Consider the following 17,550-nt stretch of genomic DNA (forward strand, 5'->3'; position numbering starts at 1 on the left):
GACATACCCCTAACACGAACCCGACCCGTTTAATAAACGGGTTAGGCGGGTCGAGCCGTTTATTAAACGGGTTCATTTTTTCCAAACCCGAACCCGCCTAAGAGGCGGGTTGGCGGGTCGTGTCAGGTTTTGCCACCCCTAGCTTGAACCATATCTCTTACATAGTGGCAGTCAACTTCAATATGTTTGTCCTCTCATGAAACACATGATTATCACACATCATCACCATGGGAGATGAGACCTTCACTTGAAGATCATTTAATACATTTTGAACCAACATCAATTCAACTGTTGTTTGGGCCATAGCCCTATATTCTGATTCGCACTCGACCTAGCAACCACAGTTTGTTTCTTACTTCTCCATGAAATTAAATTACCTCCCATAAACACACAGAATCCAGTGGTAGATTTCCTATCCTTAAAAGATCCAGCATAATCAACATCAGAGTAGGCAACTATCTCCAGGGTTCCCCCTTTCTTGAATAATAACCCTTTTCTAGGGAAAGATTTTAAGTACCTGAGAATCATCATTGCAGCATTCCAGTGTACTTCATTCGGATTTTCCATAAATTGGCTAATCTTGCTTACTACTAAAGCAATATCCGGTTTTGTCACAGTCACACATAGTAGCTTTCCTACTAATGAGCGATAACTTTTGCTATCCACAGGTTTTGACCCTTCTTCCAACAACTGAACTTTGTGATCCATGGGAATATTTGTTGGTTTGACTCCCAACATTCTTGTTTCTTTTAATAAATCAAGAACATACTTACGTTGAGACAGAACCAAGCCTTCATTGCTTCTGGCAGCTTCTATACCTAGAAAGTATCTATAAGAGGACCAAGATCTTTTGTAACAAAATGCTTTTGAAGATGAGCCTTTGTAGCTGCAATATTGTTCATATCATCTCCTGTAAGGATGATGTCATCCACATATACCACCGTAACAACTAGACCTGAGTTAGTTTTCTTGATAAATAATGTGTGATCTGACGCTGACCGCTTAAAGCCAAACTTTGACATCACGTCAAACAACTTTTGAAACCATGCACGAGGACTTTGTTTCAGACCATATATCGCCTTCTTTAACCTGCACACCTTCTGACACTCCCCCTTAACCTCAAACCCAGGAGGTTGCTGCATGTATACTATTTCTGACAGATACCCATATAGAAATGCATTTTTCACATCTATTTGACACAGACACCATCCATGGTGAACAACTACAGAGAGAACTAGACGGATGGTACCCATTCGTGCAACATAAGAGAAAGTTTCAAAGAAATCAACACCATATGTCTGAGTATACCCTTTTGCTACTAATCTGGCCTTGTATCTTTCAATAGAACCATCTGAGTGGTACTTAATGGTATATACCCATTTACATCCAACAATGTCTGCATCCACTGGGGGATTAACCAGGTCCCATGTCTGTTGAGACAATAAGGCATCCATTTCCTCTTGCATTGCCTGCTTCCATCTACTATCAAGCTCTGCTTGTTAATAGTTTAAAGGAATAGTTTCAGAAGATAAGGCGAAAATAAACACTTTCATCTGACTTCCAATTTTGGCATCAGACACAAAATGAGATATAGGATATAAGGTACATTGTCGTGTCTCCTTACGTAGAGCTATTGGCCTGTTATCATCAACATGAGGATAACTGTCATCAGGAATACTTACCTTAGGAGAAGGCTCAGGATGAGGTGGAGCTCTACACACATATACCAATGGGGGATTGTGAAACCGTGAGGAAGGTAGAGTGGGACCCGGTAATGGAGGTACAGATTCCAAAGGGAAAGGAGAAATAGGAAGGGGAAAGAAGTCATTTAGATCAACTTGCATCTGAGATCTAGTATGAGAATAATATGGAACAAACTCCAGGAAAGATACATCTGCACTGACATACTCCCGATGAGAATTAGGGTCATAACATCGATAGCCCTTTTGGTTCTTTGGATAACCTATAAAAATACATTTAATTGCTTGAGCTGCTAATTTATCACGGTCAGGTCCAAGTTTATGCATAAAGCAAATACACCCAAAAACTTTGGGCGAGAAAGAGAAAAGATGAGCATTGGGCTTTAGGATGTGCGAAGGAATTTTGTCGTCCACGGATGATGAAGGCATACGGTTGATCAGATAACAAGCTATGATAACAACATCACCACAATAGGAAGCAGGAACATTGGATTGAATCATAATGGTACGTGCTGTAATGAGATATTGCGGAAATATAAAGAGTGCATGCAAGCACTTACAACAATGAATAAAAGAGACAATATCACAAGTCCACAAAGGGACAATACAAGCATAAGCCTTTAAGAAGGCAACAATATAAAAAGCCTCTTATTGAGAAGAGAGAAAGCTCTCAAGAATGAAAAATATACAAGGGGATCACCCCTATTTATACAAAAGGGAGAGGAGAGAAGAGGAGGCAAAATGCCTCAAAAGGGGGCTCCCATGGAGTCATTGGGAGCCCCCAACGGTCACATTTGTGACCGTTGGGGGGTTCCAACGACTCTATGTTGGAGCCCCTTTTTGTTATTTAAAAAATACAAAATTAAAGGGAAAAAATAAAAAAGAAAAATACATTTTAATGAAAACTGAAAATAGCTGTTTTCTAAAACAACTATGTGAAATTACAAAACTACCCCTATCGGGTATTTTGTAATATACAGAATATATATATATATATATTAGATACATTTTAACACCCCCCTCAAACTTTCCGGGGAGATGACAGAAAGTTTGCCAAGAAGAAACATGAAGCGAGGAGCCGGAAGAGCTTTAGTGAAGAAGTCCGCCAACTGATATTCTGAAGTGACATACGGAAGAGCAATAGTTCCTCGCAAGAATTCGTCACGGACATAGTGGCAATCCATTTCAATATGTTTTGTACACATGAAAAGTATGATTGCTCGCAATATAGATGGCACTCTTGTTGTCGCAACATAGCTTTGAGGCTTCGGTGATATCAACTCCCATGTCTTTAAGCAAACTGCGAAGCCATACAAGTTTCATTGTCGTGGTTGCCATAGCCCGGTACTCAGCTTCAGTGGATGATAGTGAAACTTTCTGCTGCTTCTTGCATCGCCAGGCAATCAAAGAGTCTCCTAGAAAAACACAAAAACCAGTAGTTGAGACTCGATCATTGGGATTACCTCCCCAATCTGCATCAGTATAAGCAAGAAGATTCAAGGAAGAAGAAGATGATAGAAATAGCCCTTTATTGATGGTATTCCGAATATAGCGGATGATTCGGAGAACAACACTCATATGTACAGTTGTAGGAGCATGCTGAAATTGGCTAACAGAGTGAACCGCATGAGTGATATCTGGTCTGGTGATGGTTAAATAGGTAAGAGACCCAATGAGTTGTCTGTAAGGTGTAGGATCTTCCAGAAGAACCCCATCCTCCAACCGCAATTTGGCATTAATAACCTCGGGAGTCTCTACTTTCTTATCATCAGAAATCCCAGACTTAGAACATATATCTGCAGCAAGCTTCATCTGTGACAAAATATATCCTCTAGGAGAATATGCAACTTTAATTCCAAGAAAATATCTGAGAAAACCTAAGTCAGACATATCAAAATTATTTTTTAACATATTTTTAACATTAATAATACTATTTTGATAATTCCCAGTGATAATCATATCATCAACATAAAGCAACAAAATTATGATACTAGAACCTGCATGTTTAACAAAAAGAGCAGTGTCAGTATAACAAGAGTGAAATCCTAACTTTATCATGATATCACTGAAACGATCATACCAAGCCTTAGGAGCTTGTTTAAGGCCATATAATGCCTTCAAAAGCCGAAGAGTTTGACCTTGCTTAATATTTATTCCTGGTGGCGGATCCATATAAACTTCTTCACTTAAACTTCCATTTAAAAAAGCATTTTTTACGTCAAGTTGATAAATAGGCCATTTTTTGGTTGATGCAACAACTATTAAAGTCCTAACACTGGTCATTCGAGCTACGGGAGCGAATGTTTCTTCGTAATCAATGCCATATTCTTGGGAGTCTTAGCAACTAATCTAGCTTTATATCGTTCTAAAGAGCCATCGCTTTTAGTTTTAACTTTGAAGACCCAGCGACAACCAATAGGTTTTTTGTGTGAGGGTAGATTAACTATTTCCCAAGTATTGGCCTTTTTTAGCGCATTAAGTTCAACTTGCATTGCTTCAACCCAATGAGGTATAGATTTAGCTTGATTATAGTGTGCCGGTTCAAAATAAGAGTGTAAGGTTATTAAACATGCCCGATAGTTGGGAGTTAAGGAATCATAGGATACAAACCTATTTGGGGTATTGATATTCTAGAAGAATGCCTAACTTGTGGTTCCTCAGAAATTTGAGAGTATTTTTCGAGGGCACTAATAGGATTTTCTTGATTTCTTCTTGAGTAAACATTTATACTGGTATCGCTATCATGAACATTTATATTAGAATCACTATCATTTGAGGGTGTTATGTCAAGAGGGGATACCTCACGAGAATCATCAATGTTTTCAAGAAAATCTTCTTGTATGTCATCAATAAGATCATATAAGAATATATAGTCAATTTCATTTGTTTCTTCTAGTTTATCAAAACCATTTTCTTCTTCTAGAAATGTTACATCTTTTGAAATATATAATTTATCATTCTTAAAATCATAACATCTATACCCTTTTTTATTTTCACCATATCCTAGAAAAACACATTCAATTGCTTTTGGAGATAACTTATCCCTTTTGTGTGATAGGACAAAACATTTGCAACCAAAAATACGAAGACGATTGAAATTGGGTGAAAATTTAAAGAGTTTTTCATAGGGAGAAGCATTTTTTAACTTAGAAGAGGGCATTCTATTGATTAGATAGGTTGAGGTTAAGACGGCTTCGGCCCAAAACTTCTTTGGAATATTCTTAGAAATAAGTAATGTTCTAGCGGTTTCAATAATGTGCCTATGTTTCCTTTCCGCTAGGCCATTTTGTTGGGGAGTCCTAGGACATGACTTTTGATGGCAAATGCCATTTTGGGTTAAATAGTTTTGGAATTCGTGAGATAAGTATTCGCCACCGGAATCGGATCTTAAAATAGATATGTTACTTTGAAATTGATTTTGAACCTTTTTATGAAAATCTTTAAAGAAAGTAAATACTTCCGATTTATGACTAAGGAAATAAATCCAAACATACCGAGTAAAATCATCAATAAACGTAACATAGTATGAATAACCCCCTTTAGACATAACCGGAGAAGGCCCCCAAACATCCGAATGCACCAATTCAAAAGGCCTTGATGAAAGAAAAGTTCTAGTTGGAAATGGAATAGACTTCATTTTTCCAAAAATGCAATCTTTGCAATTAATTTCTCTTTCCTTACAAAATTTGTTTCCAAAAGGAAAGAGATACATTTTGGAATAACTTGGATGACCAAGTCTTTTATGCCAAGTTTCCATGTTTTTTTCTTGGACATAAGAACAAAAAAAGTTTGTAGGGAGATCAAGATGGTCCATATAATAGAGGTCTCCCTTTCTATGGCCTTGCCCAATCCGCTTCCCGGACCGGAGATCCTGTACAAAGCAACCATTAGATGAGAAAGATATTTCACATCCATGGTCGGCAATTTGAGAAACCGAAAATAGGTTTAAATTTAGTTTAGGAACAACTCTTACTTTTGGAGCACAAAAATTTTGTGAATCTTTAAAAGAGCTAATACTTGAAATTTTTAAAAAGGTTCCATCGGCCGTAGAGACACAAGAGTCCTTTGAATTGGTGCAAACATCAATAAGTGCATTTTCATGAGGGGTCATATGAAACGAAGCTCCGGAGTCAAGGATCCAAGAATACGTACCGGGTGAAGATGATGAAGCAATAGCCGCACCCGATGTGGAAGAAGAAACTTTTAGCATTTGTTGGAGAGCCATAGATATTTGTCCAAGAGTTTCTTTGATGTCATTGTCCTTGCCTTCATCTTCTTTGGTGGTGGTTTCCTCAAGAGAAGCCACTTTAGGCTTGAAGGTTCTAATAAGCTTAGGACAAGCGGGTCTAATGTGACCCGGCTCATTGCAATAATGACAAACAATCATTTTTCTTCCTCCATTGTAGTTTCCTTGTTTTCCAAAATGAGGAGGCTTATAGGTTCTAACATTATTACCCGGTTTGGATACGACAAGGACTTCATCAACATGCTTACTCATGCCAAGCCTTGTCTCCTCTTGAGTGATTTCGGCAATAGCATCGTCAATAAGAGGAAAAATAGATCTATGGAGAAGTGAAGATCTCACTTGCTCAAATTCGGGACGTAGCCCAAAAAGGAATTGAAACAATCGCTCTTGTTCCATTTGTTTTTGCCTTAAATCAATATCTTCCATAGAAACCCATTTTGGCTCCAAGAGAGCCAATTCATCCCATAATGGGTTTAAAACACTATAATAGTCTTGAATGCTAGAATCACCTTGCTTGGTGGTTCTAATCTTTTCTTGCAAGAAGTATGCTCTTGCAAGATCCTTTTGGGTATACATACCCTTCATAAAGGACCAAGCCTCATTGGCTCTACGAAATTTAGCTATATTAGCACATACCTTAAGCTCTACATTATTCATAAACCACGCAAGGATTTTTGCGTGATTGCTTTCCCAATCTTCCACTTCCTTTTGATGACTTTCAATAGCCTTGAGGCGAGCATCTCCTTCAAGAGCCTTTTCTTGACCTTCTTTAATCTTCGTGAGCATAAGCTTAGGTTTCGGAACAGAACCCATGACAAAACCCCAAAGCTTCTTCCCTTTGAGGTTATTTTCCATTGCCGATGCCCACATCATATAATTCTTTCCATTGAGCTTGAAAGAAAGGTCAATCTTTGTCTCCATGATGTTGCCAAGAAGTGAGAAGATATCTACTAGATATGAAAAACACGAACCACACCTTTCCTTCAAGAATCGAGTGGCTCTGATACCATGTAATGAGATATTGCGGAAATATAAAGAGTGCATGCAAGCACTTACAACAATAAATAAAAGAGACAATATCACAAGTCCACAAAGGGACAATACAAGCATAAGCCTTTAAGAAGGCAACAATATAAAAAGCCTCTTATTGAGAAGAGAGAAAGCTCTCAAGAATGAAAAATATACAAGGGGATCACCCCTATTTATACTAAAGGGAGAGGAGAGAAGAGGAGGCAAAATGCCTCAAAAGGGGAGCCCAAAAGGGGGCTCCCATGGAGTCGTTGGGAGCCCCCAACGGTCACATTTGTGGTCGTTGGGGGGTTCCAACGACTCTATGTTGGAGCCCCTTTTTGTTATTTAAAAAATAGAAAAATTAAAAGGAAAAAATAAAAAAGAAAAATACATTTTAATGAAAATTGAAAATAGTTGTTTTCTAAAACAACTATGTGAAATTACAAAACTACCCCTATCGGGTATTTTGTAATATACAGAATATACATATATATATATATATATTAGATACATTTTAAAACGTGCTACATCAAAAAGATGTCTGTGTTTTCGTTCAACCACCCCATTTTGTTGGGAAGTATAGGCACAGGAGGTTTGAGGTTTAATGCCATGGTCTTGATAAAATTGCAACAAGGCTTTTGTTTTGAACTCAAGGGCATTATCAGTGCGGATAATCTTAACAACAGATTCAAACTGAGTTTTTATTTCAAGAATCAATGACTTAATAATACTAAGAACTTCAAATCTTTCTTTTATTAAGAATACCCAAGACAACTTAGAAAAATCATCAACAATAACAAGATAATATCGACACTGAGTCCTAGTAGGAATCTTACTAGGACCCCATACATCCGCATGAAGAAGCTCAAAGACCTTATGACTGGACTAACTCTGACTAGAAGGGAACGAACTCCGATGATGCTTGCCCAATTGACATGCTTCACACTGAAATGAAGTAGTAGACAAAATTTGTCTATTGCTTGTATTATGTCTATCGTCGTTAATTCTTTTGTATACATGATTTTATTTTTTGTGCATTGTTCATTCACATTGTTAGTTGTATGGTTTGTTTATTCAATTGTTAATTTATTCTTAATTTGTTTGAGCAGGTTATGATTATGAAATATAATTGCTTTACAGTGTTCAATGACATATTATTTGTCTAGTGCTTATTGTTGATTGATTTTATGTTGTAAACATGTTTCTTATTATGTTTTCTTTTTTAATTTTTTTATTTGGGGTACCGCCTAGGCTCCGCTTAGGCCTTTTTAATGGCTCACCACCTAGGCTCCGGCTAGCGCCTATGACAACTAAGTACATAACTGAACTCTCAAGATTATGCTGTGATAACAAGCGTGTCGTCTATATTGCAAGCAATCATACATTTTATGAGCAAACTAAGCATGTAGAAATGGATTGCCATTATGTCTGTGAAGAATTCCTGAAGAAGACAATCATTCTACCATATGTACCTTCTGAGCACTGCCCTCCCCGAAATTCCACTTTCTCCTTGGCGAACTCTCGGTTGTGATTCCGTGAGTTTGAGGGGGATGTTAGAATATAAGTGTTTCTTATATATATATATATATATATATATATATATATATTGTACATGTAATATGTTTTACCCTTTAGGGGTTGTACTGTTTTTTTTAATTTTATTTTTCCTTTTATCTTTTGTTGTTTGACTTTTGTTATATTGTCAAGGGCATTAATGTCCTTGACAATATAGCTGCTGGGAGCCCCCAACAACTATATTTTAAGAGCCATTCACTCCCTCCTTTGTGTATAAATATGGGCCTTGAGCCCCTTGACATGTATGCATTTTGTGTGCATTTTATGTATAATAAAGATTATATTTTTTTATGTGTTGTGTGTTCCTCTAAGCCCCTAAGTGGCTATTGTGTTTGTGCCCCTATTGTGGTTTTTGCATTTGCCTCTTGTTTGAGGTGTGTGAAGACTTCGTGATCTCATTACATATATATCTCTACATTTTAACACTATGCTCAACAACAACAAATCCTCATGGAATTTGGGACAGCAAACTGAAATCTCCACTATCAAGGTGATCGGCTAGTAAATTGGGAATAGGCTAATGTGGATTTCGATTGTTTTATGGCTAGATTTTGGATTTTTATGGTTGAATTTGATGTGAAATGTACAATCTAGACTCTAATTCCAAAATAATACCAGCTCTTCTTTTTTTGAGTTTTTGATTAAAATTGAGTAGGAATTGAAGAGAGGGGGAAGAGAGAGAGGTAGGTGGGATGGCTAGAGGGAGGAGGGAATATGAAAGGGAAAGAGGGAAATGGAGTGAGTGGGTCACTTAGAATTTCTTTTCTAAGAGAGCCAAATCCCCAGCTAAGAATTCCTAACTAGAGCCATCCTACTCTAGAGAAATCTAGAGGCCAAGAAACTCAAAGCGTTCAATTGATTTTGCCAAAAGGTACACAATGAACTCATGAGCCCTTCTCTATAGGCTCCATGGGCTATATAACATGATATTTATGCCCATGAGTACAAGTGTGGTTCCCCATTCCTAAGTAACATGGACCCAACCCAAAATAGCTTAGCTGATCCATAGTCTCCAACCCAATATAACACCCAAATCCAAAAGCAGCACACTGGACCAAAGGTCTAAACATGGGGCTCGTAACAATATGTGGTTTTTATTGATTCTAGATTTTCATTGCCACAAATTGTACTTTAATGATATCACTCTGAGTAAAGAAAAAGTATTTTTCAGACTGGATTGTAGATCTAAATAGAATCAAGTGTTTCTCTCATACAGCACTGTAAGATTGATAGTTGAATGAAGAATGTGAGGGCTATAAACATCACTTTCTCAACCAGTATCTACTTATTCCTATTTTTTATTCTCTTCTCATTTTTTTGCCCCTTTTGATATTTTTCTTTCCAATTTTCTTATTTAGTGTAATAATTATTTCTGACTGTTCAAGAAAAATGTGCTAGTTTTAGCACTTGATGTATTGCTCGCTCGTCTCTGCCCATTTGTTTTTTAGAATAAGAATCGTTCTCTGACATCATTTTTTGCTTAAAATATACTTCTCGGCCAATGTCAAATGGTTCATCAACGGGATATGTAACCAACTCCCAGCTTTCTTAGTTTCTCAGAAGCTGAATCCAATTATGTAGTTTAGAAGCTATGTCACAGGGACTCGGCCAACTGGGTGCCACACCCGCATCGACGCAACGCGACGCGGGTGCGGCAGCCGGTGCGGTCAACCTGATCCTGGGTGCGTTCGCACCCAGGGTCATTTATGTCCAACTTTTGGACTTTATTATATATATATATATATATATATATATATATATATATATATATATATATATATATATATATATATATATATATATATATATATATTTGCCGCACCCCCGCACCCAAGTTTTTTGAAAGTGCCGCACCCGCACCCATGTGACATAGTTTAGAAGATGAAAGAGTTCTGGAGTCTGTTTCTGATTTCCTGTTGTTTTCATCCTTTTCATGTGCAAAACTGTTCTGCTATGGATAATATGTCACTGTGAAGAGGTAAGTTCAAAGACATTTCATACTAGTGTGGATGATTTGTGATTGTTTGCAGTGCAAAACCAGGATTCTTTAATGAGGACAAACATGCAAACCTGTTTGAAGTTGAAATGGACACTGGGATGCTACTTAACACAGATAATGGCACTCTTATACCACAGGCAAGTGTGACAAACTATTTTGTTTCACGTACTTTTGTAATACTGGTTTGATTTCTCAAATTCTCATTTTCCTTTTTAATTTCTGTTAAAGATGGGAAATATTTCACCAAGATTACCTAGCAAGGGGATGAGAAAAGGGTGCAGAGTCTTTCAGGTAATGTGTGGAATTTGATTATCATCTTTCTGGATGCAAGAAACAAATTTGTTGTTTTGCAAAATCAATGTATCCATAAAACTTTTTCATTCTTTTCTGCTATAGCCTATTTTGTGATATATTTTAGTTGACACAGAGATGGAAGTCCCTAGATTGATGCTCTGGGAATTGACGTTTCAGGGAGGAAGTGTTGCTCACCTGCATAAATTGCTTTCTATTGAAGCGAGTTCACAGGTGCTTCTCAATCTCTTTTTGCTTTTCAATTGGCTTTCCAGTTTCCAGTCCACTGGCATTTTTATTTCTTTATTTCACTTTCAGTATTACAACCAGTATCAGGGACACTCACGCTGAAATTTTGTTATGCTGGGATAAGAAATTGAGTCCGTTAGTGATTTATCTGTGAATTGCTTGTGCTAGCATTAGATCTGGTAGTTTCCAGTTGGTTGTCACTGGAATAAGAAAGTTTTTTGTGATTTCATCAGTATATTGGTTAGCAATGCTCCTGCAGCATCTGCTGCAAGATTGTTAAATGTGGTTTATCTTGCTGCTTATGCATGTCACCATGATTTCCTTGTTTCCCTTTAAGATGACCACGTTTTGATGGTGACATACAACTGGTATGTTGTGTAATGAAGTTTGAGCAAAGATAGAATATCTTGAATGATGTCTCTCCTGGTTCACTTTGTGCTTAACTTTGACAGTTTTAGTAAATCTGGCTCTGAATGTGGTAGGGATACCTTTGGAAACTTCTGTAGTAGGATCAGTAGCCTAAAGCTATGTTAGGCAATGCTTGGTCTTGTTTATGGTCTTTAGGGTTTAATTTAGATTGTTTTGTTTCTGTTGGGTGACTGCTTGTCACCTGATTAATGTTGTTACGTTAACTGTTTTGCGTTTTCAATAAATTCTTTGTCTTCCTTTAAAAGAAAAAAGGATTAATTTAGATGTTCACTTCTTGAGGGTGATGTCTCATATATCACGTAATACATTAGAAATGAAAGAAAGGCACACTATTAGTAATTAATATCGTCCTTCTCTAGATTAAAATCTTTGTATTTGTTATCAAGAGTGAAAAATCAAATGGGTGGAATGGTAGATGTGCTAGTTGATCTTAGCTTCTCTTTGGAACCATTTTTGCTGCCTTTTTAGGTATGTTGGTGGAGGGTTTTATCAGTTCTTTTATTTTGTTTGATCTGTTTCTCATTCCATCATGTTGTGCAACTTTCTTGTTTAGTAACTGGTAAAATATCTGGAAAGAACAAAGCTCTTAAGCACTTATATGACAATGTAGTTTTGTTGGATTTCTTTTTATTTAAATGAAACTGCTGTCAAAGTTGTTTGATTTCCATATATTCAACGGTGTCCATATTTTGTATTAACCTTTGAAGAAAATGAAATCAAGAAGGGCAGTTGGCCCAGATGGTATACCTATCGAGGCTTGGAAATGCTTGGGAGAGAAAGGTTTAGAATGGTTGACAAATCTTTTTAACAAGATTTGGCAGACAAATAAGATGCCTAATGAGTGGAGGAAGAGTAGTTTGGTGCCTCTATATAAGAATAAGGGTGATATACAAGATTGCACAAACTATCGTGGTATAAAACTCATGAGTCATACTATGAAAATTTGGGAGAGGGTGATTGAGTCTAGGTTGAGGAAGATTGTCATGATATCGGAGAATCAATTTGGTTTTATGCTTGGAAGATCAACTATGGAAGCTATACATCTTCTTAGACAACTTATTGAGAGAAATAGAGAGAGGAACAAAGATTTGCATATGGTTTTTATTGATTTGGAGAAGGCTTACGATAGAGTACCTAGGGACGTTCTCTGGTGGACAATGATGAAGAAAGGTGTTTCTCTCAAGTACATTAGTATAATTAAAGATATGTATGAAGGAGTAGTAACCAATGTCCGCACTTGTGGAGGGGTGACAACCAATTTTCCTATAACGGTTGGGTTACATCAAGGATCTGCTTTAAGCCCTTTCCTATTTGCTATAGTGATGGATGAGCTTACGAGATCAATTCAAGAAAATGTGCCGTGGTGTATGTTGTTTGCTGATGATATTGTTTTGATTGATGAGTCTAGAGCTGGGGTTAATGCTAAGTTAGAATTATGGAGACAGACATTGGAAGCAAGATGTTTTAAGTTGAGTAAGTAAGACAGAATACATGGAATGTCGATTTAGTAAGCAACAAAGTAGTGATGGGAGTGTAGTGAAGCTTGGTGAGCACGAAATACCGGTGGATGATTCTTTCAAATATTTGGGATCTATCATTCAAAAGTATGGAGAAATTGATGGAGATGTAAATCATAGGATAAATGTTGGGTGGATGAAATGGAAGAGTGCAACTGGAGTGTTGTGCGATCGTAGAATGCCATTGCGGTTGAAGGGAAAGTTTTATAGGACGACTATTAGGCCCGCTTTACTATATAGTACAGAATGTTGGGCTGCCAAGAGACATTATATTCAAAAAATGAGTGTAGCTGAGATGCGTATGCTGAGATGGATGTGTGGAAATACAATAAAAGATAAGATTCAGAACGAGGAGATACGTAAGAAGGTAGGTGTAACACCCCGAAATTTTAACCCTAAATTTGAGGGATTTTTTTTTTTTGAAGCGGAAACCACAAATGATTCCAGGGTTAAGCATTTCAGAACGATACAAGAAGGTAAAAGCAAACCACACCATTTATTTTTATTTCAATAATAATAGAATCCAACATCAGAGTTTTTCACATTATGAATCTCAAACTAAAATTTTCAACTGAAAGAAAGTAGGATCGCCAGGGAACAAATAGATCAAGTCTTGGTCAACGCCTCATCCCGCATTGCTCGTAGAGTTACTCTGTGCCTGAAAATGATAAAAGTTATAGGAATTAGACTACCACGTCTAAGTAGGAAAACTGTAATTATTTTTGCAAGTAGATCATGTGTCAGGTGTGTGATATGGGTGTCGTGTTTGAATTTCAGTCTAAACATAAACACATAAGGAATTCGATGCAACAACAATAACGGACATATATCTAATTAGAAAGGTAGATCATGTAACAGTTATACTTAAGCATAAAAAGCATTTTATGCAACTACAACAATTAAGCAAGTAAGGTATTAAGCAATTAAAGCAGAACTTACACTAACATGGAAAACATCGATATAACATCTATAACATGAATTCAATTAACTAATATATGCACGGTTTAGGATGTCGTTTCATCATAAGCACCGAGTATAAAGCATGATGAAAGAGTATGCAAATGTCTCTTTAATGACTTCAACACAGTGATACCTAACTGTTCTAGTTGATGTTTATCTTTTCTTATCCCGCGGGTACACACGGGCCAAGGCAACCATCACAGAAGAGAACGTTCGGGGGTATATTATTCAAGGTTGTTTCATTAACCCGAACATTCTAACTGTGACTGAAATCCCAAAGGAGCGGCCAGTGACCGAGAGAAACTCCCGAGGGCTAAAACCAAAACAGGATGCATCCCTAACTTCTGCAGAAGAACAAAAGAGCTACCACCTAGGATATATTGGTAGTCCGGGTCCCCCAACTCTGAGGACTGGGACCAACGAGTCGCTTTACGCTCGAAACCAAAACACGTGTCCCCAGAGTTTTGTACCACCTACCCTCTCCAAGGTAAGCCCAAGAACTGAGTGGGTTAATCTTTTCATTTAATTTATTTCCCGAAGTACGGGGCATTTTCCCCAACTTCCCCCCCACTACCACAACAGTAGAATTCCTAACCTTAGTCATTTTACTATGGTGAAATAGGACAGTCCCCATTTATTTGCCATATTGATTGCATAACCCATCCAAGGTGCTCCGGTGCCTTTAAACCAGTCAAGCACAATGCCCGGTGTCTTTAAACCAGTTAGGCATTCAACCATTTATAATAAGTTTTTTCATCAGTTTCATTGTCATAGCCTACAAGCTAATAGTTCCAACACCCGTATCGGGTATTCAACCCATATTGTCCATTAGGCAAGGTTTTCCAATGTAATACCCTACTAAGTGAAACTATCTTTTATTTGTTATAGCATATTAAATGACAATATTAACAGCATATTGCAACATCGACCGAACAAGACATACCAGATAATGTATCTCGAACATCACTAAGAAGCACATGATTGAATCCAATTTATTCTGAGAAAACAATGAATTCCACTTAAACAAATCACATTCAGCATACTTTAACTATGAGAAAAAACTTATGAGACTGCAACATATTTAATTTCACCCAACATCATGCATACAATTATACATGCTTATACATGGTTTCAAGTACTCAGATCTGATCACATCTAACAAACTAATAGAAAACTTCAGACTTAATAGAAATCCCCAAATTAACGTATTGCTCTAGTATTACAACCATCAAAATAGCATAACATCTCTAGACTGTCATACTCTTAGAGATTTGTTATTTTAACAAAACACACATTCCTGATTTACTATTTTAATATGTCAATCATGCAAATTCACAATTTACTGTTTAAACATATCACCAATTCCGATCAGCCGTTTCAACCCTGAGAACCGGCAACCAGATTTTTTTTTTTTTTATCTTGAAAGCCATGCAGCATAATCGCATAACCACAATCTGTTTGAGTCACAAATATACTGGTAAATATCACAGAACCATAAGCTGTGTGGCGCCGCTCCAACCTTGCACAACCTCAATTAATAATTGTGACTTCTACCATAGCTCATAAATGTTGAACATTTATTCTAGTCACCCTGTTGATCAATATAATCATGAAGCATACATATACAAGAATGAAACATGAATCATCCCACAGTGATTTTATCACAGTTCCTAATACCATTTATTCAGGAAAAACCCAAATCCATTTTCTATCGAACACCCTAAGGGTTCAAACCCTGACTATGTGTATGATTACCAGGAAATTCCTAAAGTATACTTACTTTAATGATACACAAATGTCATCACTGTACACATGTAATCAGAGGAATTCAATTCTGATAAAAATGAATAAAGTCTGGTTACAGGTAGTTAAAACATAGGTATTCAGACTTAATAGCAATTAATAACAGCATATTAATAGAGAAAATGACCGAAAAGGTAATCTGATAACAGGTTAGACTTTACTCATTTACACAGATTCAGTTAAGCATCACAGGAGTTTGATAACCATTGTTATGTAATCTTAAATGAACCAGACTCAAGGGATCGGCTAACCTGCTACAAGTAAATTTCTATTATAAAAGAATTTCTATTATTTAGGAACCCTTTCACATTTTAACAACTTGTGCATTATAATGGTAACTGATATAACTAAAATTCATAAAATGTATTACAGTATACAACCAAGAGTCGAACCCCCACCCAAATCGATTTGGATTTGAGACTTTAGGGTTAGGATTTGGGGGTTTTCCGGCGTGGGATTTACTGAAATCCCCAACTGTCACAACACCCCTCGTGATTTGGGGATTTTCGATTCCCCCCCCCCCCCACCCACCCAAATCGATTTGGATTTGAGACTTTAGGGTTAGGGTTTGGGGGTTTTCCGACGTGGGATTTACTGAAATCCCAAACTGTCACAACACCCCTCGTGATTTGGGGATTTTCGATTCCCCCTTCCCACTCACTCACGCCCCCAACACGCGAGTTACCTACAGAAAAAAAACAGTAACCTACCATTATCCGGCGAGGGTGTTGCGACATCCACTAGAGGGGTCGGTCAGCCTGGACAGCACCACCACCGGAGGGGTCGACTCTTCTCTTCAAGGTCTCGAGTTGCAGGCCTGGGATCGAAAGATGCTTCGAGGGTTAGAGAGGTAGAAGAGAGTGAGAGAGAGAGAATGGGACAGCGAGAGAGGGAGAAGGAAGGGTTCGGGGTCCCCCTTTGTAGGTGGGTGACCTTCCAAAAAGAAAGGAAGCCCGGCGGCTTCGGCTTCCCCCCTCCCATTTCCAAATGTTAGGGTTCAAAAGAACCCTAACCAGCGACTTATCGGGGGTTTCCCCCCTTCATTTTTATCGGGCAGCCCCCTTATCGCCCCCCCCCCCTTGTATCCTTTTTACAGGGTGTGGGCCGGGTCCGAGTCTGACCCGCGACCCGCACTCGGGATCCAATCACATGTTGGATCCGGGTCTTATAAAAAAAAATTATGGATTCTTAATTGGATCCAAAAACCCCACTTATATATTTATTTTATTTCTTTTCTTATTACGTATTTTAATATTTAAATAGGTTTATCTTGTATAATATGGGTTCTGGATCCGAAACTTGGATCCGTGCCCAGATTCGCCCATTTTACTCCTAAAATACTAAAATTTTTAACGGTAAAAATTGCGGTTATTACAGTAGGCGTTGCACCCATTGAAAATAAGATGAGAGAGAATCGTTTACGGTGGTTTGGACATATTCGACGAAGGCCTAATGATGCTCCAGTTAGAAGGATGGAGAAATGGGAAAATATATTAGTTAAAAGAGGTCGGGGTAGGCCTAGGAAGACATGGATGGAGGTGATAAGAAAGGATATGAATGCTTTGAACCTCACCGAGGACATGGCATTGGATAGAAATGAATGGAGGAGAAGGATTCATGTGGAAGACCCATAATGATTTTCTTTGTTGGTTCATATCGCCGACCCCAATTGTTTTGGGATGAAGGCGTAGTTGTTGTTGTTGTTGTCTTTGTTTCTACAAAATATTCACTTGTGATCCTCTCCCCTAACTGTGTTTGCACCTGTCATTA

General features: G+C 37.6%; 1 protein-coding gene across 1 annotated transcript in view; it reads left to right on the forward strand.

The window, feature by feature from the left end:
• LOC149847617 (HAD-superfamily hydrolase, subfamily IG, 5'-nucleotidase) overlaps positions 1-17,550 on the forward strand; it is a 161,339-nt gene that overhangs the window by 86,749 nt on the left and 57,040 nt on the right. The window contains exons 8-10 of the mRNA XM_090002159.1: positions 10,563-10,668; positions 10,760-10,822; positions 11,003-11,056. Of these exons, the coding sequence (XP_089858285.1) occupies positions 10,563-10,668; positions 10,760-10,822; positions 11,003-11,056 (223 nt within the window). The remainder of the gene's footprint in view (positions 1-10,562; positions 10,669-10,759; positions 10,823-11,002; positions 11,057-17,550) is intronic.

This window comes from Nuphar pumila, chromosome 1, assembly GCF_984573655.1.
Source record: "Nuphar pumila chromosome 1, dmNupPumi1.hap1.1, whole genome shotgun sequence".
In the NCBI taxonomy this organism is placed as follows: Eukaryota; Viridiplantae; Streptophyta; class Magnoliopsida; order Nymphaeales; family Nymphaeaceae; genus Nuphar; species Nuphar pumila.